Consider the following 25,669-nt stretch of genomic DNA (forward strand, 5'->3'; position numbering starts at 1 on the left):
CATCCAGAGGCAGTGGCCGGCTTCCTGGCCCGGCCCCCTGCGCCCGGCTAAGGGCAGGCGCTCCTTTTACGGAGCGTTAGCCGAGGTTCGGGAACAGCCCCTCCACCGTCCCGGCTTCTCCATATTAGGAGCGTGTGACCTTTTTTGCCGCACCGCGACGCGCCCTCATTGTAAACAGATAAAGGCTTCTCTTATAATGTACATAACTTCCGTTTCAATGTAACAGTAGCGAAGCGAGGCAGTATGGCGGACCGCGGTCAGCCACCCGCAAAACGGCTCTGCTGCAGGCCCGGCTTTAACCCTTCCAAGACGCCACTTAGAGCGGCCCCGGCCGGCAAAACTTACAAGCCGGAGTCGCTGCTGGACATTAGTGCCAGGAAGGTGGCGGAGAAGTGGCCTTTCCAGCAAGTGGAAGAGCGATTCACCCGCATCCCGGAGCCCGTACAGAGGCGTATCGTCTACTGGTCCTTCCCAAGGAATGAACGGGAGATTTGCATGTATTCCTCATTCAATTATTCGGCCGAAGACGGAGGGGACGACGAGAGTAGGCTGCCATTTAAACGGGGCATCGCACTCCTTGAAAGCGGCTGTGTGGACAATGTCCTTCAAGTCGGTAAGTGTTCACTCTCTCTCTCTCTATCTCTCTCTCTCTCCCTCCCTCCACCCCCCCTCCCCCGACTCTCTTTAATCAGACCTCAAAGTGAAGAGGAGAATGCATTATGTGCCCACGTCAGGAATTTAAAGAGCAAGCCAGGTGAAGAAGTGTACACAATACACCCTTTATTTGAAAAGGACAGCGTTTGATTTGATGGCTCGGAGCAGCGTTGGATTTTAACCCTGTCATTCAGAGCGTCGCGCCCCTTTAACACCCCGCACGAGTTGGTGGAAGATTGAAATGTTCTGTGCTACAAAGATTTTCCCCCTCCGATTTCTTTCAGAAAAGATGGCGTCCTGTTTTGCAGCACTGTTTTTATATTTGTTAAATATATTGTTTTGAAATGTGCAGTGCATGTGTCATGTTACGTGTGAGGGGTGTTTTACAGGCAAAAGAGAAGGGCTTTGAACTCCAAATTCCTCCCCTCAAAAAACGACGGCCTCGCTAACCTTGCAGATTTTTAGCAAGAACTGGGTTCACTATTTAAAAAAAAAATGATTGGTAATAATGTCGACAAAGAAAATAATAATACTTCATTTTTCCCTGAAAAGCTTGATAAGGGGTGGGCGAGTTGCTTTTGTTGGAAGCGACCCTGGTTATATTTGCCAATTGCGCATATCAAATAGCCGACAGGCATTCCCTTCTCCCCGCCTCGTTACTTTGTTCCCATTTTCATGTTTATTATTTGTTCCCTTCTGTTTCTGTCACCCTCCACCGTCGGACAATAGAGCTTTCTTCAATGCCTGTTAAAGACATTGGAGATAGAAATATGTGGAGAGCATTGACAGACTAGCTGGGGCGATCCTTTCATACCACCAAGAATTGACTGGAGATCTATCCAAGGGAAAAGGAGATCGAGTGACCTAGCGTCTCATCTGATTTGAGTTTCCACCCGAAACATGTCTTCCTTCCTCTACATAAGATCACTTACTTTACTCGGTTTCAATGGCTGATCTTTTTTTTAAATCGTTCCACCTTAGTCTGCGGTTAATTTGAATTTTAAAGCAGTCTGCAAACGTGATTTTTCTGCAGGATCATTTATTTTCCATTGGCTCATTGGGTGCAGTGCCCTTACGCCTAAAGGGGTTTTCGTCCAATCTGTGTTTCGCTGTGTTCTTCTCACTGTTTCCCTTCTCTTTCAATATATTTTTTAAAATACCAGCTTTCACGTCGACTTTCCTTTGACCTGTCGTGTTTCTTTGTGAAAATTGATCAGTTCTGTTCACGTTCTTTTAACAAATATGTATAAAAATGAAGTGGTAGCCAGTGCAGTTGGCTTTGAGCTTTTTTTTTGCGCTTGATTCTCCGCATGCAACCGATCAAGAATGACAGGAGTGCGTATAGGGAGGGTTCTTGGCTGATTGCATTTAGGCAGGAATTCACTGTGAAAATAAGCCAAGGGGTGATAAATAAAAGATGCAATCTTCCAGGAGACACAGACAATCTTTAGTAGCTTTCAACAAGAACGTTGTCAGGGGTTTTAAAGAATTTTTAAGAGGAGAGGAACCCCTGCAGGATATTAGCAGCTTTTGGTTTCAGTGGCTTTGCTATTGGGACTGCTTGGCTCGAGCTGAAGTGTATTTTGAAGGACTTGGTTTTCAGCGAAAGATTGTTAGTGGATATACACGTAGCCTCCTTACTTTAACACTGAATGCCTGCCTTGGAACTGTTGGCATTCTGCTCTCCCCTAACTCATGTCTTTAATGTTGGCATTCTGCTCTCGCCTAACTCATGTCTTGGCCTAATAAACGGATCTCCCATATGACAATGAAGTATTAAGACTGACTTTTTATTTTGGAGTCCCCCATCCAAGTATGCAGTCAAATATGATTGCACTTCAAATGGATCAGTTTATTTTTTGTTGAGTAGGTCATAATTACTGAAAGTCTGAGCTGGCTTTGCTTTCACTTGTGTCCCTGTGCAGGAGGTGTGATGAAAGTGCTCAGATTTAAAGGGAAGCAAGGGAGTGAATTAAAGGAGAGATTTCAAGTTACTTTGGTTGTCAAGAAAAAGTTTGCCATGATGTGCAGGAATGGTAACATTGATCTGTGAAGGAATTATTTTTAAAAAGTCCTCAAATTTACCATGTGAATTAGAAAAGTTTCTGGATTAGGTTTCTTATGTTTAACTGCATAGGAAAGTGGCATTTAACAAGCCATTTAATCAAGCCATTATATCAAGAATATTTGATACAAGTTTTGGGTGTGACTGGTCTCACTGCAGATATGCTGTAAACCTGTTCCAACTTGGTAGTTTATGTCATACTTGTAAAATGCAGAATTGTTGACATGAAAAACCTCTGTCATCATTAGTGATTTGGAAAATGATCAAATTATTACAAATAGGTTTAAAAAAAAATCCATGTCTTCATTATATAAGCTTTGTGACTATTGAAAGGATACTTGTGAGCACCCATCTCTATTCCTGTCACTCGTGACAATGATATTCTGTATTTATAACTTTGAACAACCTGTTTTCATGCGCCCATCAATCATTGCATTAGGTGCAATTGTGGGTTACTAGAAAAGTGTTTGTGCAGCTTTTGTTTTTTGTTTGTTTTGTCCTTTTTAAATGGATGGCAGTGTATTCAGGGGGATGTTCATTTACTGTGCAACCAGAAGTTCAGAACGAACCTCTTTTATGGCTGTCATACTCTCACAGCAAGCTGGAAACTCAGTTAGCTGCTGGGCAGTTGATGGTTGCCTGTTCTTTTGAATCATTAATTGTAACAACTCTAGACCTGGCTTGAAGAGTGTGCTATTTCTGGTGTGTCAGAAGCAGAGTTCGACAAATTCCACACGTGGGCCTGAAATCTGCTGTTCACCAAAATCTTTTTAAAAGATATCTCCTTGTAAGCATGGAAGATCTATTTGTCTCTGCCACAAAATTGTAAATCTTTTTTGAAATGTTTATTCTGTACCTGTTTCAGCTAAATTCTGCTTTTCAAATTTACATCTTTGCTTGGTGGGCATCCCTGGCATGTAAGTTGGTTTTAAATGTTTATTGGTTACCATCAGTCATGCCAATTTTAACTTGCTAAATTATCTGCATCCTTAGTTTAGTACTGTTTATTCCAGAGGGTATTGACATAACTCATGTACCATGTTTCAAGTTTAAAAAAAGTATGTTCAGCCCAAAAAATTCTATTCTTAGAATACATTACTTTTCACTATCCAATTGGTGTATAAATTTTCAATTACATTAATCTTCTTTTGAGGTAAATTAAATACCAGCTTTTTTTACTTGTGTACAAGCTGTAAATTTTAAATACTCCTATTTATGCTGGGAAACATGGAACTAAAATAGACAGAGATTTATTGCACCATTCACATCCTTGATGTCTCACAATTTGTAACCAATAAAGCCTTTATTTTGAAGTATAGCTATTGTTATGGGAAATGCAGTGGCCAGTGTTGCAGGAACACCCACACGTAATCATGAGTCAATGGCAGATAATTTATTTTAGTGCTGATGATTGTGGGATAAATGTTGGCAAGGACACTATGGATTACTCCAGTTCTTCAGTGTAGTTCCATGGGATCTTTTGTGTCTGCTAAGAACAGACAGGACCTAGATTTAAAGACCTTTTTGAAATATGACAGCTCTGATAATGCAGCACTGTCTGTATTGGACTGGAATGCCAAATTAGATACTTGGTCTCAAATCACTGGAGTAAGACTTGAAACAATTTGATATCTCTTGTGTTTAGATGCTGTTTATTATTTCATAATAGTTCAAACTTGCCCACATATAAATGGTGTACTACTGTAACACTTTATTCTGCATTCTGTTATTGCTTTTCCCTTGTGCCATCTCAGTACACTGATGTGATGAAATGATCTGTATGGATGGTATGTAAAACAGTTTTTCACTGTACCTTGGTACATGTAAAAATAAGAAACCAAACAGTTGTGTAAAACTGGCTCATATTTAATTAGTTTGTAATGTATGTAGGATTTTAAGAGAATAGCATCTTTCAGATGTAGGAAAGATAAGCACATGGTTTATTGTTGTCTCTCTTCAACCTTTATATCAAATTACCTATTTGAACCTTGCACTACCTGATCTAATTTTCTTGTGATTGTCTGACACAGATATTGTGAATGATATTAAAGTGTAATTGAGAAAGTTCTGTTCTTTTGATTAATTCTTGATAGAAATAAAATAAAAGGTATGCATCAAAATTCAATTTGGGTATTTGCTATTGTCTTTTAATATGGAGCAGTACTTTGTCCGTCTCCCATTTTCCTTGGTAATAATCTGTATTTATAAATCTAATGTATTGGAGACTTTGCAATTGCACAGACTTCAATTCTTTCTTAGAAAAGTGTCTGACGAAATCAAAGTGAGATATTTTATCTAATCTTTGGAAGCCAGAAACGAGCTGTTTGCCATTCTTCTTTCGGAGGAGTGGCAGTTATGTAAATAAAATAATTTGTCTTGAGGTTGAAAAGATATTGGGCCAGGAGCAACCCAAGTAAAATAAAAGTTCTTCAGACAGATAAGCTATTCCAAAATTGTGTAATTGGCAGGGAATAACTGATGAGGATAACAGTGTTACATGAAATGAATGCAAATTGTTTGGAAATTGTTGCATGTTTAGATGAATACAAAGTGAAATGGATTCACTGCAGATTTGATACCACCTTTTGGGGTTTGTGAACATCTGCTCAAGTTAGAGCAGGCCATTTGAATTGCTTTTTTTTTCTCCCCTGAAGTAATTATTGCAGGACCACAAGATATAGTGTGACACAGTCTTGTGTAATTCATTAATCTGTAACGATAATTTGTTATGAGATGTCAAGTTTCAATTTTGTCAGTTCTGTGAACTGGGAAAGAATTGAAGAATGTATTGGAGTTTGTGTAGACCCTCACAGCAGTAGCAGGTTTTGGAATGCATAAATTAAGAAATTTCAGAAACTGGCGAAAAAGCAATTTAGTTTAATAATATGGAATTTTAACTTTAGCAAATGGAGTAAGCAGCCTAAGCTGGGAAAAAAAAAGTAGTTGGGTAGTTTTCTGTAGCAATGTTTTGTCGAACCAATAAAGGAACAATATATATGAAACTTAATATTGAGTGAAATTTAGCAGTCTAATGGTGCATGGACATTTATCGATTAAGTAGTCATTTTGACTTGTTTTTTTTTGCAAGGGAGAATGCATAATAATTACTAAGACTTCAAATAGATGTACCGTGGTGAGCATTCTGACAGGCTGCATCACTGTCTGGTATGGAGGGGCTACTGCATAGGAACGAAAGAAGCTGCAAAAGGTTGTAAATCTAGTCAGCCAAAGTACCCAGGACATCTTCAAGGAGTGGTGTCTCAGAAAGGCAGTGTCCATTATTAAGGATCTCCTGCACCCAGGGCATGCCCTTTTCTCACTGTTACCATCAGGCAGGAGGTACAGAAGCCTGAAGGCACACACTCAGCGATTCAGGAACAGCTTCTTCCCCTCTGCCATCCAATTCCTAAATAGACATTGAATCTTTGGACACTACTTCACTTTTTTAATATACAGTATTTCTGTTTTTGCATGTTTAAAAAAAATCTAATTAATATACGTAATTGATTTATTATTATTTTCTATGCCAGATTATGCATTGCTTTGAAATGCTGCTGCTAAGTTAACAAATTTCATGCCACATGCCAGTGATAATAAACCTGATTCTGATTCTGAAATGTGCCTAAGATGGGTGCAGTGAGATACTGATCATACTAAATTGGAGTTCACTACAAATGACTAAATGGACGATGATCAGTAAAAAGCATACAAGAAGAAATTTGAAGTTTTTGAAGAACTGGTTTACGTTTAGAGGCAAAAACTTGACTGTTTCCAAAACGTCATGGTTGATTTACGTCAGACATGTTATAAACATGGGCGTAGAGAAGGGGATAAACTAGCGTGAATTCTGGTGACCTGTGAGCAAAAGGTGATTAAGACGATATGCACTATGAGTGGAAACTTGCAAGAGATGTGAAAATTAGCATGACTTTCATTCGCAACTGTGTGAATGGAAGCTGCTTGTTAAAGAAAAGCCTGAGCTTTCTTTAAAAGAAATTTTGTATAATCTTTTTAATGGTATATGGATAGATAGTTTATTGATCCCAAAGGAAATTACCGTATCACAATAGCATTACAACTGCACACGTATACAAATATTAGAAGAGAAGCAAGAAAGAATAAAAATAAGTTGCCTTAAAAATAAGATGTACAAGGGTTGCAAATCAAAGATTACAAGATTACTTCCCTGCCTATAGGTTTTTCTTGTTACAGAGCCTGATGGCCGAGGGTAAGAATGACCTCGCATAACGCTCTTTGGAGCAATGCTGTTGTCTTGGTCTGTTACTGAAAGTGTTCCTCTGTTCAGTCAAGGTGGCATGCAATGGGTGAGAAACATTGTCCAGAATTGCCAGGATGCTGTGGACTCACCAGTGAACTTACTGTTCAATCAGGGTTGGGGCCTCCAGTATCAACAAAAGTAAAGTAAGGGAAAAGAAGACGATGATTGGTTTGAAGAATGACAGACCCCCAACCCCCAGGTCAAAAGGTGAGGGCAAAAAAACTCTTGCTAAAATGTTCCAAATCTCGCCTTATTCTGGGACTCTTCCTTTTTGATTAAAATCATTCACCGAAAGTAAGAGCAATACCAAAGAAATATCACATTTTTGCCTTAATATGTTGTCAGGCATTTAGTAGGGTTTGTTAAGTACTGACACATTGATTGAATATCTTAAATTTTCATCTGATCAGCAAGAGTCAGCATTCTGATGAACTTGATTGACTAAAGTTATGTATAGGGGAATATATTTGAATATACTTCCCAAGCCATTTTAAGATGTTTCATGCACACATCAGTAGAAGTTTGTTAAAGATTTACATGCCATGCTGAATCTTCACAACCTTCTAAGGAAGTAGAGGTTGTAGGCTGAATCAAAGGCGGCAATGAATCAGCATGTAGGAGGGAGATTGGAAATCTGTCTGAGTGGTGCCACAACAACCTCTCACTCAATGTCAGCAAGACCAAGGAGCTGATTATTGCGTTCAGGAGAAGGAATCCATAGGTACATGAGCCAATCGTCACTGGAGGTGGAGAGGGTCAGCAACTTTAAATCCTCACTGTTATCATTTCAGAGGACCTGTCCTGGGCCCAGCACGCAAGTGCAGTTACAAAGAAAGCATGACAACGGCTCTATTTCCTCGGGAGTTTGACTGGCTGCATCACAGCATGGTGTGGAAACAGGAAATCCTACAAAAAGTAGTGGGTACGGCCCCATCCATCATGGGTAAAGCCCTCCCCACTACTGAGCACATCTACAGAGTGTTGTCACAGGAAAGCAGCATCCATCATCAGGGACCCCCACCACCTGGGTAATCCTCTCTTTTCACTGCTGTCATCAGGAAGAAGATACAGGAGTCCCAGGGCATGCACCAGCAGGTTTAGGAACAGTTATTACCCCACAAACATCAGGCCCTTGAACCAGAGGGGATAACTTCACTCGACTTCTCTTGGCCCATAACTGAGGTGTTCAACAGCCTATGATTCACTTTCAAAGACTCTTCATCTTAATGTTCTCAATATTTGTTACTTATTTATTATTATTGCTGCTTTTTTTTTTATTCCTTTTGTATTTTCAAGGTTTATCTTTTGCACACTGGCTGTCTGCCCTGTTGTTGCAGTCTTCCATTGATTCCATTGTGGTTATTGAGATTTTACGTGGTTCTGCAAGAAACTGGATCTGTGTTGTATATGGTGACATATATGTACTTTGATAGTAAATTTACTTCTAACTTTGAGAAACTTCAGCTGAAGATGAAGCTCATGAAATCAAAGGGGAAATTGATGCAATAAGGAAATTTGCTGCTGGGCAGGTTCTCAAGTTGGTGCATTGTTACTAATGGTACCCTGAGAGGCTCTGTGTTGGATTCTGAAATAGTCAATTTATTTAGAAATGACAGATGATGGAATAGAAAGTCACACATCTTATCACTGATGACATGTTGAGAGAGTTATTTAAATCGTGTAAATGGAAGGTTTGATACTTTAGTTTGAGCAAGTAGCCAATACAGTTGGTGGAGCCAGATGTGAGATTATCAACCAGCATCCCAGGAAGGATAGCACTGAGTATATTCTGATGTGCACATGACAAATTAACAATGGTTCTTGAGTGTTTTCTAAAAGATGGAAATACTAGAAAGAGTGGCACTTCAACGAGACTGTATTCATGAACATAATGCTACAGGTGTAGAAATGTTCAAGAAGGCGAAAGAAGTGTATTGTATCTGGCATACAGGCTGACAAATGGGTATATCAGGAATACTAGCATATAAATAGCTACAAGCGACTCAACAGTTGTACAAAGCCCTAATAAAATCATTAATGATCACTGATATTCTGGCCCCTTTTTTTAAACATGAAGGATATACAGGAAGGGACTATAAAATAACCTGACACCCAAGGGTTAAAAGGCAGTGAGAGATTACACTAAGTAAGTTTGTTTTCCCTGGAATTGAGAAAATTGTGCGATTTGATTCAAATTTTCAAGTACCGTAATTAAGGGGACCTAAAAGAAATATTTTCTTTCCAATCGGTTCCATTGGTTTGGGGTGTGGGGGGGCGGGTCTCAGATTTTAAGTGAAGGAAGTCTGATTGTATTACCTGACCTACTTCTGTTCCATTGTAGCATTTCCACACCAACTTCTGTAGTGAAATCATTTGAAATATGAATTAGTTGCTGTTGAAATCAATAAGTAGAGGTTGCATTCAGGCACACTTGAAGTTATGTAATTTTTTGTCATTATGTCTAAAAAAAATTAAAAATTTTAGCTTTTTGTTGGGAGCATAGGATTTGTGTGATTTTCTTTTTGAAGATGCATTGATGTTTTTTCTTTTAAATCTTTTTCCACAAGTACAGACTGTAATCACTTCTGGGTGAAAATTGGTCAGTATAGACCAGTACAAGGTGCCAGTATGACCGTGTTTGATGTAAAGAGCATAAATGGTAAAACCAGTACAAAATTTTTATCTCTCCCACCATCCTTTTTAATTCACTTACAACTGGAGGAAGGAGGATTCTGCAATACTTAGGAATATTACGACATTTTTTTTATTCATTCCTCAACTGAATGTCCTCATTGTCCACGGGAATGGTACCAGAGGATGGGAGGGAAGTGAATGTTGTCCCCTTGTTCAAAAAAGGTAGTAGGGATAGTCCGGGTAATTATAGACCAGTGAGCCTTGCGTCTGTGGTGGGAAAACTGTTGGAAAAGATTCTTAGAGATAGGATCTATGGGCATCTAGAGAATCATGGTCTGATCAAGGACAGTCAGCGTGACTTTGTGAAGGGCAGATCGTGTCTAACAAGCCTGATAGAGTTCTTTGAGGAGGTGACCAGGCATATAGATGAGGGTAGTGCAGTGGATTTGATCTACATGGATTTTAGTAAGGCATTTGACAAGGTTCCACATGGTAGGCTTATTCAGAAAGTTAGAAGGCATGGGATCCAGGGAAGTTTGGCCAGGTGGATTCAGAATTGGCTTGCCTGCAGAAAGCAGAGGGTCGTGGTGGAGGGAGTACATTCAGATTGGAGGATTGTGACTAGTGGTGTCCCACAAGGATCGGTTCTGGGACCTCTACTTTTCATGATTTTTATTAACGAACTGGATGTAGGGGTGGAAGGGTGGCTTGGCAAGTTTGCAGATAACACAAAGGTTGGTGGTGTTGTAGATAGTGTAGAGGATTGTCGGAGATTGCAGAGAGACATTGATAGGATGCAGAAGTGGGCTGAGAAGTGGCAGATGGAGCTCAACCCAGAGAAGTGTGAGGTAGTACACTTTGGAAGGACAAACTCCAAGGCAGAGTACAAAGTAAATGGCAGGATACTTGGTAGTGTGGAGGAGCAGAGGGATCTGGGGGTACATGTCCACAGATCCCTGAAAGTTGCCTCACAGGTAGATAGGGTAGTTAAGAAAGCTTATGGGGTGTTAGCTCTTATAAGTTAAGGGATAGAGTTTTAGAGTCGCGGGGTAATGATGCAGCTCTATAAAACTCTGGTTAGGCCACATTTGGAGGACTGTGTCCAGTTCTGGTCACCTTACTATGGGAAGGATGTGGAAGCATTGGAAAGGGTACAGAGGAGATTTACCAGGATGCTGCCTGGTTTAGAGAGTATGCATTATGATCAGAGATTAAGGGAGCTAGGGCTCCCTTTGGAGAGGAGGAGGATGAGAGGAGACATGATAGAGGTATACAAGATATTAAGAGGAATAGATAGTGGACAGCCAGCACCTCTTCCCCAGGGCACCGCTGCTCAATACAAGAGGACATGGCTTTAAGGTAAGGGGTGGGAAGTTCAAGGGGCATATTAGAGGAAGGTTTTTTACTCAGTGGTTCATGCATGGAACCACCAACTCTCTGACGGTGGTGTCTGAAAAGAGGATGCTGTCCAAGTTGCATGCCATCTTGGACAATATCTCTCATCCACCACATAATGTACTGGTTGGGCACAGGAGTACATTCAGCCAGAGACTCATTCCACCGAGATGCAACACAGAACGTCACAGGAGGTCATTCCTGCCTGTGGCCATCAAACTTTACAACTCCTCCCTTGGAGGGTCAGACACCCTGAGCCAATAGGCTGGTCCTGGACTTATTTCCTGGCATAATTTACATACTATTATTTAATTATTTATGGTTTTATATTGCTATATTTATACTCCATTCTTGGTTGGGGCAACTGTAATGAAAATCAATTTCCCTCGGGATCAATAAAGTATGACTATGAATGCACTGCCTGAGTCAGTGGTGGAGGCAGATACACTAGTGAAATTTAAGAGACTGCTAGACAGGTATATGGAGGAATTTAAGGTGGGGGGGGTATATGGGAGGTAGGGTTTAAAGGTCAGCACAACATTGTGGGCCAAAGGGCCTGTACTGTGCTGTACTATTCTATGTTCTATGAATGTTGTGAATGTATTGCGCAATGTACAGAATTAGTGCTACAAATCGGGCTTATCATTTATTAACTAATAACTAACCTTTTTTTTCTTCCCACTTCTGTTTGTAGTATTTCCTAAACACTAATGTGTTATTTTGCATAATTGTCTGCCTTGCTCCTGTTCCATTGTCTGTTCTGATTGGTGGAGGATTTGGTAACATTGTTGTTGATTCTGATTTTCAAAAAAGTTGAATTGTATTACAATTCCAGGACATGGTTGATGTAAATACTTGTATAACTCTTCACGTATGCTTTATGCTTTTAACTAAATACTTGACATGAATTATGAAATTAACAGTTCCTTTGGCAATAAAATGTGTTCTCCCTTGGCCTCTGCTGTCACAGATCTTTGAAGCAATCTTTTTTTTCCACTTTTAAAATGTTTTTAGTGTAGTGTCCTCGGAAAACAAAAATCAATACCTATCTCTCACTCTTCACCTTCTGCAGTCTGAGGTCAACCAAGATCAGGTTCAGATGGGTATGATTGACTTTCAATCACTTGTAATACTGAACCAATCATTTTACAGCAATGAAGGTCATTTGTGAGTATTTCATTTAGATTCAAGGCATAAGAGATCTACCTCCCTGAATTTGCAGTCTTGCCCTTTTCCATGTGCCCCCTGAATACAAGAGCAAGCAATGAAATCAATAAAAATGGTCAGTGTCTCTCCAGTGTTATTAGTTAATGAATGCAAAGTAGTAAATTGAATTTACTTTAGTAAATGTTACTGACAAAAATCACAATTAATTTCTGGATTAGTTGTCATCTTTGTGTCTCTTGACTCAGAAGTTTGTGGAATTAAGTCCCACTTGAGATGCTTGAGCAAATGATTTAAGCTCTGACTTCAGCAACGGCGCAGGAGGTGAGGTACAGTATCTTGGGTTAAGCAGAGGTCTATTCTGCCCCTCAATGGGTATAAAAGATTTTATGGCACAATTTTTTTTTTCTCTTTTTTCCTGATATCCTGGGTAACTATCCTTCATTCACTAAAACAGATTAACAACATTTCTGTATACAAATGATTAGTGGAATAATGTGGTGAGAATATTGCATGCCTCATTTTATTGTTTCACTAGTTAACTATGGTTAAAATATTTCAGTAACTGGAAAATGCCGTGGGATTTCCTAAAGTTGTTGGAGGTAGGGTTTTTCAGTGATTTTTTTTTTTGGCCAGTAATTGTAATTCAACTCTTTTTGGTACGTTACTGTAGTGCGGTTGTCATCAAAGTAATTGTTTCTGTTTGTTCATCTGGGATTAAGCCACTTTGCAGCGATTTGTCCTTTTAATGTTTGGTGTCAGTTCTAGCATCACTGACAGAATTAGTGTTATGTTAGAATTGCCATATGTACCCTTCAGTTATCCAAAGGGTCCATAAATTTACCATTTTAAACCAGCCATTCTTTTGGACACTCAGACTGCTGTTGTAAACTTTACTGAAATTTTGTATTGTCGAGCAGTACATGCTGGAATGTGTAGCAACACTTGTGGGCTGCCCTGCGTATATCATTGGGTGTGACACATTTCACTGTATGTTTCAATGTGCATTTGACAAATCTGAACCTTATGAGATTATGTCAGCCATTATAGAAGTTCAGTTTATTGTCGTCTGAATATACATGTATACAACTAAATGGAACAATGTTCTTCCAGACCATGGTGTACCCACAAAAACATACATCACACACAGCACAAAACAAAATATTACTATAAATAAGTTAATAAAAAAAAATTCAAAGTGCATGCAATGTACAGCGCAGGTAAATAAACAGCTTGCTGTTCTAGTGACGAGAGCTGGGTGGTGGCAGTGTATTCCTTAATCTCTCAATTTGAGGGAAGAAGCTGTAACCCAGTCTGGGTAGTCCTAGTCCTGATGCTCTTGTACCTCCTTCCTGACAATAGTGGGTTAAAGAGATGGTGATCCTCTATAATGCTTTGGGCCCTTCACCTCAACGCTGGCAGTAAATGTCACCGATAGTGGGGAGAGAGAGGCTGGTGATCCTCTGTGTCTTTACCATTCTTTTTAGGGTCTTGCAGTCCTGTGCCTTGCAACTTCCATACCACACAATAATGTGACCTGACAGCACCATCTTGATGGTGCTCCGGTGGAAAGTTGTTAGAATGGGGCGGGAGTCTTTCTCATCTCAATCTCCTCAGAATGTTTGCCATTTAGAATCTGGTTTCCAGGGGCTCGCTTTCTCCTGTTTTGCGTGCCAAGTCAGATGTAATCATTATAATTTCATTGGTTTGTAACTTCCTGTGCTGTGGACACGGTCAAATTTTAAAATTGCTGAATAAATCACACTGTTATTTTAGATTGTGGAACTTTTTACCCTGTATTTCTGGAATCCCTTTGGACTGCTTTTTATTCTTTTTATGAATTGCTTTGACTAAGTTTGTTTGAGCAATAGAGGAGCACTCAGTGGTTCGGTGAGAGATTCTGCACTGCCAAACGTGATCTGTTCTGGGTAGAGTACTTTGAATGGCATTTCATGGAGTGCTAATGGAACAAATATTGGTAGTTGGAGGTCTATGTTTGATTGCAATAATAGTCGAGGCAGTTTGAGGTGAATGATTGAAAGCACCAATTGAATGCCGTGAATAAAAACAAGTGAATAAAAATGAATGATTTTCACGTAACCAAGAACATTCACTTTTTTATTTGTTGTTTTTTCAAATGGTATATTACATGGGAGCAAAGGATAGATGTGAGTTTTGCAATCTTAATAATAGCATCGCGCTAACCGTGATGCTTCCATGGCAGTAGCACTGAGGGTAGCGCAACGCTATTACTACTTGGGGTGTGGGAGTTCAATCCCAGCATCTTCTGTAAGGGGTCTGTACGTCCTCCCCGTGGAATGTGTGGGTTTTCTCCATGTGTTCCAGTTTCCTCCCACAGTCCAAAGAAGTACCAATTAGTAGGTTCATTGGTCATTGCAAACTGTCCCATGAGCTGGCTACGGAAAAATCAGGGGTTGCTGGGTTGTGCGGCTCAAAGGGATGGAAGGACTGTGTCTCTAAATAAAACAAATTTAAGCATGGCTATATATTTGAATCAGATGTTTCATAATATCATATGAAAGTGTTGGTATTGAAAGTTAGAAAATACCTTAATTACACTGGGAGGCTTAGAATGATTTTTTAAAATTTGATGTACAGAATAAAATCTGTATCTACAGATAATAAAAAGCCTAAGTTAATAACTTGCTTTTGTACAATAAAATTACTTCATTGGGAGCAGAAACAACAAAGTAGCAGCTTAAAGTGGGATTTAATTTAGCGATTACTTTTTAAACAAATTTTCAACCATCATTCCTGAACAAATGGACTTCTTGACGTAAATGACTATAATAAAATTTCTTTCCATCACTTTTATTTCATCCTTGCTTTTCCCTCCACAGCATACATGACTTAATAGCATGTTGATTTCTCATGGTTGTGACTGTCAAAGCCTGCACAAAGCAGGAGTGGAAGCTGGCCTGTATGAAAACTCTGGCACCTTTCATGACCACAGGACATCCCAAAGCTCTTTAACAAGGTACTTTTGAAGACTTGTTTTCTTAAAAAAAAAAGGGCAGTGATTTTTGCAAACAGATAGATCCCATGTATGAATGTGATGAAGATGAGATCTCCTTTCATTCGTTATTTGGAAGCAGAAGGCTACTCCACTCTTCATTTCATGTGTAGTACTTTCTTCAAAACAGTCAAGGTTATGCCAAGGATTCTTGTCTAGTATCCTTGTCTGAAAATCCTACTGCTAGTAATGTAGCCTAGGTTTCATGCTTGTGAGTGGACTTGAACCTGGCTGTACCATCACAGATGTAAGTAATGTCTCTCAGTTCAACAGTTCTACCTTGGCCATGGTATGTAACCTGATTTGACTACAAGCTGCATATCAAACAACTGGATGATGCTGATAAACAAATACTGCTTTTCCATTTACAACATTCAAAGCTGAAGAATATTGTCTACGTCTACATTCAATCCATGGCATTGTGGATGACTCAGCACCATGGCTGTAAGTAGCTGGGACAGCTGAATTACAGTGATATAGAATGGGTAGGTAATATTTATGTGGTTCTTGAGTGATGGTGTGCTGCTGCCCTGTTGCTAGGGTCAAGCATGTGGAATATTTCCGAGATGCAGTAAAGAGCCAGAAGTTGTACTGATACCATTGATGTGGGTGGAAAGAAGTATGGTGCCCATCAGGCAGATTATAGGCAGTTGGGAGTGAAATTTTATAAAGCAGAAACTTAAAGACCTCACTGCTCTAGATAGAGACCCAAGTTTAAGCCTTGCATCCAGTGCTCTACGTTTAGAGTTTGCACTTCCAGGGCTGCATGCTAGCGTACAGATGGAGCTTCAAACTCCAAAAACTTTTGGTTTGATCCTGCCCTCCAGTGATATCTGTGTGCAGTTTGCATATTCTCCCAGTGTCCAGATATAGACATCTCAGAGATATTGTGGTTGTAAGGTTGATTGACCACCTTAAAATACCTCTCGTGTTCAAAGTAAATTTATTATTGAAGTATGAATATCATCGTATACTATGAGAATGTTCTTGCAGGTATTTACAGTAGAGCAAAGAAATACAATAGAATTGATGAAAAATTACACGAATACTGAGAACCAAAATTCCAAAGAAGATAAACTGTGCAAATACAAAAATGGATTAAATAATAATAAATAAATATGTAAATATTGAGAATGAGTTGTAGGGTCCTTGGGTGTTAGTCCGTAGGTTGTGGAATCAGTTCTGTGTTGAGGTACTACTACTACTACGTCGACTCAGGCCTGGGGGCCAGTGTCGGGTAGGATGACAGACTCTCCACTTCTCCCTCTCCCTCATCAGTGTGTTCAGTTCATCTACATTAGCTGTGCTGCTGCCTTCTAGGAGCGTGTTGACCATAGTCTTGGGAAGGCGCCCAGGGTCATCCTCCCATGCTTGGGCTCCCATATGATGACTAGGCTGGCAGGTAGTGTTGAGGTGAGTGAAGTAATCCACAGTGATTCAGGAACCTGTTGGTTGAAGGATAATAACTGTTCCTGAACCTGATATTGTAGGACCTAAAGCTCTTGTACTTCCTTCCCAATGGTAACAGCTAGAATAGAGCGTGTCCTATGTTGGTGGGGGTCCGAGATGATGGGTGCTGCTTTCTTGTGGCAGAGCTCCTTTTGCAGGACTGGACTGTACCCACTTTTTGTGCGCTTTTCTGTTCTTGAGCACTGGCCGTAATGCAACCAGTCAGGATAATCTTCACTGTGCATCAAAGTTTTAGATGTCATGCCAAATCTATGCAAACTTCTAAGAAAGTAGATGTGCTGCTGTGCTGCCGTTGTAATGGTAATGCCAAGGAATTTAAATGTACCAACACTCCCCACCTCTGATCCTCTAATGAGGACTGACTCACAGACTTCCAGTTCCTTCCTTCTGTAGTTGATCAACAACTCTCTGGTTTTGCTGATGTTGAGTGAGAGTTTGTTGTTGTGGCACCATTGAACCAGATTTTAAATCTCCCTCCTATATGTCACCTTTGATTCAGCCAGCTGAAGTGGTGTCAGCAGCAGGCATAAATATGGCATTGGAGTTGTTCATGGCCTCAATCATAAGTATAAAGAGGAGGTGAGCAGCAGTGAGATCCAGCATAGAATTCATATCAGGAAGAATAGGTTGCAATGAAATAAATTGGGGAGGGGGGAATAAGTGTGATTAGATCACTCTGAGAACTGGCGTAATCTTGATGGGCTGAATGGTGTCCTTTGCCATAGAGGTATAAATGTTCAATATAACCTGCTGATTATTGCTGGGAGCAGGTGTATAATGCCCTTGACCATGTGGCTGATGGAATGTTGCAGGAGACAAGGATTGAGATTCTTACGAACTCGGGACAGATTCGGAGCTGTATGAGTTTTATATTTCAAGTTAAGAGTTAGGATCTATATCTTTTTGTAGGGAAGTTGTATGGTGTTTTTGGAAAGAATTTAAATTAGTCTGGTGGTGGATCGGAACTTTACAGCGTTTTTCAAATTGAGACTGGCAATATCATATACAGCAGTGAAGGTTTGATAAATGGGATTGGATGACAGAGGAAATACTTAATTTGAGTGCTGTCTCAGTATTTAATTGTTTATACTTCATTACAAGATGTCTAGACAGTGCACTGAAGGCATGGATAGACATGTTGGGTGTATGATATCATGGCTGAAAGATGGGGAGGAGTAGCCTATTAACTCAGCTAGGTGAGGCTTAGCAAGGAGTTGGAATTGTTTTTTTTCCCCCAAGTGTAACAATCTTAGTTAAAGAAACAGAAACAACAGTTAAGATGATGATGTGCAATAATCTTACTGATAGAGAATCGTGGCTCCTCAATAGTAAGAGGGAATAACAATAGAAGTAGCAATCCGGGTCAACCTGCTACTGCTTGTATGGAGTTTGTACGTTACCCTCACGACTGCATGGATTTCCTCTGGGTTCTCCACATTCCAAAGACCTGTGTGTTAGTAGATTAATTTATCACACGGGTACAAATTAGGCACAGGCTTGTTGGGATGCAAGTGCCTGTTATGTACTAGACCTGTAAATTTCAAAACCATTTTCAGAGCAGTACAAACACAATAGGAGAGCTCTCAGAATGCATGTCCATGATTCCTTAAGGTAACAAGTAGAAACTTCAATGATCATTTGGGAGGGCTGGAACTTATTCTAATGGCTATTGGCTGAAATATGGGAGCAACCTACAATTTTTTTTAAACTAGGGTTCAAATCTACTCCAAACCAATGGTATTTGTAAGGTCTTCAATCAAGTGAATGTGCAACGTTTCAATCCAAATATCTGTTTAGTTGATGATTTGGTTCAAAGTCACAGGATGTTTGGTGTATGAAATGGGCTTAATGATCTGGATGAAAATTGACAATATCACATTTATGTTGGAACTAAAGCAATGTTTTTGAGTTAACCTTGCATTTGAATGCTTAGAAGTTGGTGGTTGACAATGTGACACTGAGTGTCTGAAATGAGAAGACTTAATATTACAGTATCCCTTGAATGATTTGATTTTTAACATTTATATACAATTAATTAACTTTTCCAGTACTCATAAACCAAGTTTATTGAGAATAAATCACCAACGCATATTTGCCAAACATTGTGTACTTTGTTTGGATTTATTTCAGTGAAGCAAATTGCAGTGGCTTTGTAGTGATACATTAGGAATGGTGTGAAAGCCATTCACTGCAAACAGTCTGCCTGCAACCGTCCAAAATGGGACAGCCAGAGTAACAAAATACCGTCATTTTCGATGATGCTTCCAATGAAGAACATAATGTAACTTGTACTGCTAGCATGGCCAGCTTAACCCATTTGTGCAGATAGCACTACTTTTATTTTACCAGGAAGCCACAACGGCCTGTGTCAGCTTATTTACACCCTGTTCCCAATCAAACATTTTTTTTCCATTGTAGTAGTTTACCAGCATGTTACAGTTCTTGTTTTTGTGGTGGATGGAGTGGGTCTCCCATTACCCACTGCTTCCCCTGTCAGATTCTATTAGCCTCACCTGGGGAACAAGTCTGCAATTGCTACAGCTTTTTTTTGCAGCTGTTGGCTAGCATACACTCAGTAGATCAATGGAGCTGTTTATATCTTGTATCGCTCTGATTCTAAATACCCCACAAACCGGAATGAAAGAAAAAAGTACTCTATTCCAAAGATTGTCTAGGATACCTACAGGAAAAATATTAAGAAGACTGAAAGTGCAGAGAAAATTTATATGGATGCTAAACACGAAATTCTATAAATGCTGGAAATCCAAAGTAACACACACAAAGCGCTCGAGGAACTCAGGTCAGGCAGCATCTATGGAAATGAACAAACAATCGACATCTTGAGTTGAGACCCCTCTTTAGAACTGGAAAGGGAGGAGGAAGATGCCAGAATAAAAAGGTGGGGTGAAGGGGAGGTCGAGCTAGAAGGTGATAGGTGAAGGTAGGCAGGTGGTAAATGTAAAGGGCTGGAGAAGGAGGAATATGATAGGAGAGGAAAATAGACATGGGAGGAATAAAAGGAAGATGAGCACCAGGGGAGGTGATAGGCAGGTGACGAGATGTGATAAGAGGCCAGAGTGCAAAATAGAAGAGGGAAAAAGAACAAAAAGTTATTGGGAGGAGAAATCTATTTTCAAGCCATGAGGTTGGAGGCTGTCAAGATGGAAAATGAGTTGTTGCTCCTCCACCCTGAGAGTGGCCTCCTCATGGCGAGAGAGGTGTCCCTGGACTGACATGTTGGATTGGTAATGGGGATGGGAATTAAAATGGTTGGCCACCAGGAAATTCCACGTTTTGCAGATAGAGCAGAGGTGCTAGCCAAAGTGGATGTTGCTGGGAATTGAAGGCTAGAGTAACAAGGGAAGGTTGAATATATTCGCACCTTATTCCCTGGAGTTTTGAAGAATGAGGGGAGATTTGATAGAGGTATACAAAATTGAGGGGGTACAGACAAATGCAAGCAGGCTTTTTCCACTGAGGTTGGGTGAAACTAAAACTACAGCTCAGGTTTAGAGCAAAAGGTGAAATGCTTAGGGGAACATGAAGGGGAACTTCACTCAGAGGATAGTGAGAGTGTGGAACAAGCTGCCAGAGGAAGTGGTAGATGTGTGTTTGATTTCAACATTTGAGTGTTGTAAGTACATAGATGGGAGGTGTGTGGAGGGCTATGGTCCAGATGCAGGTTGATGGGACTGGCTTCGCGTGGACAAGATGGGCCAAAGCTCTCTTTCTGTGCTGTGGTGTTCTGATTCTATGACTTCATAACGTGGCACAGCTTTGACCGATGGGCTCAACCGAAACATGTCCATTTCCGGTGGCGTGTTTTGTCTTCCATCTCAAGAACAGTTTAATATCTGAGTTGTTCCTTGACTTTTTTTAATCTCCTTGTACATTGCTTTATCAGACCGTGCATCTAATAATATTGTTCCATTTTCTATCGCTGTCCAGGTGAATCTTGTCTGTCTTAGATAATATGGCTCCACTCTTACCTTTTTTGAATTATTAGGTATTTTTAAAATTATGACAAAGGGTGTATTTGAAACTGAGCTAGAATTTGAAATACTGTTTACAGCCCATTTGGGAACGTGATTATCAGTTGAAAGCCGGCACAAAATAGTTGGCTTTCAATTGAGATTTTGATATTATTGATGAATATGTTGGGAAGAGGGTTGAGGAGGGTGTTGCTGATTTGGATCTAAATCTTTAACTGGTGCATGTCAAATTTGATGCTATTAATTGCAGTAGAAATACTTAAAATTCCTGTGTGGCTGACAGGACTATGGACCCATATACTTGTAATTTTTTTTTGTGTGATTACAATCTGAAGCATGTATTTAGGAAGGGTTTAATGTCTACATGAATAAATTGACAATGTCAAAAATACAAAAATAATAATAATAATAATGAAATTTGAGTTGCCTTCTACCTGTCTTGGTAGCTCCTTATGACTTCCCTCAGTGTTAATCGCATATTGTTGGTACAACTGTCCCATATGGCATTATTGAAGGCAGATAGCTTGTAGGGATTAGCCTTCACTTTTGTCTAGTGGCGTGAGGGCAAATTCCTCAGCTGTAATACGGATAAATAATAAATTTAATTTGTTTTGTTCTGTTTATGAAATCTTTTTGTTCTGCAGAAAGTAGTGTATATATAAAATGCCCAGGAAATTATAGGCCAGTGAGTCTTTCTTCAGTGGTTGGTAAGTTGATGGAGAAGATCCTGAGAGGCAGGATTTATGAACATTTGGAGAGGCATAATATGATTAGGAATGGTCAGCATGGCTTTGTCAAAGGCAGGTCATGCTTTACGAGCCTGATTGAATTTTTTTGAGGATGTGACTAAACATGTTGAAGGTAGAGCCACAGATGTAGTATATATGGATTTTAGCAAGGCATTTGACAAGGTACCCCATGCAAGGCTTGTTGAGAAAGTAAGGAGGCATGGGATCCAAGGGGACATTGCTTTGTGGATCCAGAACTGGCTTGCCCACAGAAGGCAAAGAGTGGTTGTAGATGGGTCATATTCTGCATGGAGGCCGGTGACCAGTGGAGTGCCTCAGGGATCTGTTCTGGGACCCTTACTCTTTGTGATTTTTATAAATGACCTGGATGAGAAAGTGGAGGGATGGTTAGTAAATTTGCTGATGACACAAAGGTTGGAGGTGTTGTGGATAGTGTGGAGGGCTGTCAGAGTTTATAGCGGGACAATGATAGGATGCAAAACTGGGCTGAGAAGTGGCAGATGGAGTTCAACCCAGGTAAGTGTGAAGTTACACACATAAAAGTTGCTGGTGAACACAGCAGGCCAGGCAGCATCTCTAGGAAGAGGTGCAGTCGACGTTTCAGGCCGAGACCCTTCGTCAGGACTAACTGAAGGAAGAGTGAGTAAGGGATTTGAGAGGGGGAGGGGGAGATCCAAAATGATAGGAGAAGACAGGAGGGGGAGGGATGGAGCCAAGAGCTGGACAGGTGATAGGCAAAAGGGATACAAGAGGATCATGGGACAGGAGGTCCGGGAAGACAGACAAGGGGGGGGGACCCAGAGGATGGCCAAGGGGTATATTCAGAGGGACAGAGGGAGAAAAAGGAGAGTGAGAGAAAGAATGTGTGCATAAAAATAAGTAGCAGATGGGGTACGAGGGGGAGGTGGGGCCTTAGCGGAAGTTAGAGAAGTCGATGTTCATGCCATGATGGTCAATTCTGGTCACCTCACTACAGGAAGGATGTGGAAACTATAGAAAGGGTGCAGGCGAGATTTACAAGGATGTTGCCTGGATTGGGGAGCATTGTTTATGAGAATAGGTGGAGTGTACTCGGCCTTTTCTCCTTGGAGCGACGGAGGATAAGAGGTGACCTAATAGAGGTGCACAAGATAATGAGAGGCATTGATCGTGTGGATAGTCAGAGGCTTTTTCCCAGGGCTGAAATGGCTAATACAAGAGGGCATAGTTTTAAGGTGCTCGGATGGAAGTAGATACAGAGGAGATGTCAAGGGTAAGTTTTTTTTATGCAGAAAATGGTGAGTGCATGGAATGGGCTGCTGGTGGCAGTGGTGGAGGCGGAAGCGATGGTCTTTTAGGAGATTCCTGGATGGATACATAGAGCTTAGAAAAATAGAGAGTTATGGGTAACCCTGGGTAAGGTAAGGACATGTTTGGCACAGCTTTGTAGGCCGAATGGCCTGTGTTGTTGTAGGTTTTCTATGTTTCTATAAAAGTTAAATGGTGATAAAGTTCTAAGATTTGTTAAGTTTAATATCATTTAACTATATACATGTATATAACCTTATAATGTATATAGAAGTGAGATGTTTCTCTGAACCGGGTGCAAAGCACAGTCGTACCCTCTTGATAAGAAATTACGTTGCACCATACAAAGAATATGGGAGATGCAGTTGGCTATTTAGCTGCTTCATTTCTCCTTCCCTTTCCCCTTGACCACTTCAGGCACCGAACATGTCAATTTGAAATTGTATTTTGGTCCTTTTACCATGGCTAATTCAAGCAGTTTAAGACAGTTGTTTGTGAAAAGATTTGGAGATAGTTTTTGTCAGTTTTGTTCTTCATAAAGGAGACCATGGTATGCTCAAGCCTTTTAGTTCTGTAGAGTCAATATAAAAATGGTGCTGCATGTGAGGGAAGGGTTAAAATGGAATGAACTTGTTTCAATCTTGGTGTTTGTCCTTTTTCTAGGAATTTATTGGATTTATTCTGGAAACATTTGACTGCAACTAAATTATAGCTTTTGGAGCCAAAGAAAATCATTTAAGGATAAGCACGTGTTTGGGGTTTCTGACGTTGAAGAACCAATGACAATTTAGCGTACTCCATTAATAGTAAATTTGCCACAGAAATGGACAACTAGCTTCTGAAATGCTTTTGTCTTTGTCCTTGATGAAAGATTTCAATGCTAGAGGTCCTACTTTTTCCACTAGGAATTTAACCTAATTATTGTGCAGTTGAATCCTTATTTTTGGCACACTAGTTTTGCATTTATACGTGCTTGGATACGTGGTCCTGTGGAAGGTGTGTCTAAGTCAAATATGCTTTTGGCACTGTGCTAATCCCCTTTTTATTTTTACTCCTGGGCTGGAGTATAAGCATGTTTCTGCGGAGGCATATGTCAGAGCAGTCTAAAGTCAACCTTGTGTTGATTATTTCCTTGAACAAATTTGAAATATGTTAATTATACTGACCACACACCTTCAGATGCTGTAGTCTGCATTGTGAGTAGCTGAGAAAGTATTCCAGAAGCTTCCATGCATCAGAGATCATGGTAGGCAGAGATGACATGTGAATCCTGATTAGATTCCATGCAGCCAGCTGCTGCTTGTATCTTTGCTATTCTGGTAGGTGCAAGGATCGATGCTGAATGTGTGTTGGACATGAAGGTGTGGGAGGTTGTTGTAGCATGCTTTGTTTTCAAGTGCAAGGAAGGTTGTAACTTGTTTTCTGTATGTATAGATTGTTAAATCGAATAAACATTTTTCCGCATTCAGTTTGTTTATGGAATGAGGTTGCTGCGACCAGATTTGGAGTATCAAACAAAGAAAGTCGTCATCTTTTTTTTCCCATCTGCATCCTGTGCAAGGAGTGAAAGACTTTGACACGCTTTGAAATGGCTGAAACTTTTTTTTTTCCGCCATTAGAAATGCATGGGGAATGCTTGACTGGTTCTGACATTAATTGGAAGTATGCAGTAGAGCCTGTCACATATTAAACCTCCACATAAACCAGTTGATCAGATAAAGTGAAAGAGTGAAAGCTTATTTGCCAGAATAATGTGTTGAAAACTCTGGTAATTTTTCTCTTGTCTCAGTATGTTTGCCTGTCTGCCCATTTTTAAAAAGCCATCTTTAATTGTTTATCCTCACCAGCTTTGGTCTGAGGCCTGTAATTGTGCGATATGTTCCATATTATATAATTGGTATGTATGGCAATGAAAATAGCTACCTGCAGGTTGAGTCTGTGGTAAGGAAGGCACATGCAATGTTGGCATTCATCTCGAGAGGTCTAGAATCTAAAAACAAGCATGTAATACTGAGGCTTTATAAGGTAGTGGCAAGGCCTCGTATGGTGTATTGTGCACAGTGTGGGCCTCTTTAGAAAAGGGTGTGCTGGCATCGGAGAGGGTCCAGAGGAGGTTCACAAGGATGAACCTGGTAATGGAAGGGGTAATGTACGAGGAGTGTTGATTGGCTCTGGGTCTCAGACTGGAGGGAGCAGCCTCAGAATAGAACAATTTCCGTTTAGAACGGAGATAGGGAGGAACTTCTTGAGCCAAAGGGTGGTGAATCTGTAGAATTTAGTGTCACCAATGGCTGTGGAGGCCAGGTCATTGGGTATATTTAAAGCGGGGGTTAATAGATACTTGATTAGTTTGGATTTCAAAGGTTTTGGGGAAAATGTAGGAGAATGGAGTTGAGGACGGTAATAATCAGACATGATAGAATGGTGGAGCCAAGTGGCCCAATTCTGCTCCCATGTCCTGTGGCCTTGTGGTCGAATGGTATTTGTAACTGTATTCTGTTCAGCACATTAGCTGAATGAATAAACCTACCGAAAGACATTGCTCTTGTATTTACAAAGGAAGATGGAAAATATCTGCAAACTTGGCTATCAGTTTGAAATGCACACCCTTGTTTCATAAGTGTAGAATGAAACTGAAGTGTTGGTAGATCTTACTTTCAAAACCGTTGCTTGGGTTGATGTTGCAAAACTCTTTCACTCTCAACAAGCTTTACTTGTACAGGATATGCTATGTATATAACTGAGGGTGTGCTAGGTTTGAATCAAGGTAATCATTACATAAGCAAACGGTGCTAATTACTGTTCTCTATGAGGCTGTCATTTAGTAATCCTGCGTGTTGTTGCAACTACATTTTGCATTGTGACACAAGCAAGCTTTTAATATTTTAATATGCATGATGTTTAAACCAGGTGTTCACAATAAAAATCAAATCTGCAAAACAGTGA

General features: G+C 40.2%; 1 protein-coding gene across 4 annotated transcripts in view; it reads left to right on the forward strand.

Annotated features, from left to right (window-relative positions):
* Nucleotides 1-231: 231 nt before the first annotated feature.
* Nucleotides 232-25,669, forward strand: part of LOC134343976 (zinc finger SWIM domain-containing protein 6) — a 188,667-nt gene continuing 163,229 nt past the window's right edge. For all 4 annotated transcript variants that reach the window (XM_063042984.1, XM_063042981.1, XM_063042985.1 and 1 more), the window contains exon 1: nucleotides 232-613. In XM_063042984.1, the coding sequence (XP_062899054.1) occupies nucleotides 244-613 (370 nt within the window). In that variant the 5' untranslated portion in view covers nucleotides 232-243. The remainder of the gene's footprint in view (nucleotides 614-25,669) is intronic.

This window comes from Mobula hypostoma, chromosome 3, assembly GCF_963921235.1.
Source record: "Mobula hypostoma chromosome 3, sMobHyp1.1, whole genome shotgun sequence".
In the NCBI taxonomy this organism is placed as follows: domain Eukaryota; kingdom Metazoa; phylum Chordata; class Chondrichthyes; order Myliobatiformes; family Myliobatidae; genus Mobula; species Mobula hypostoma.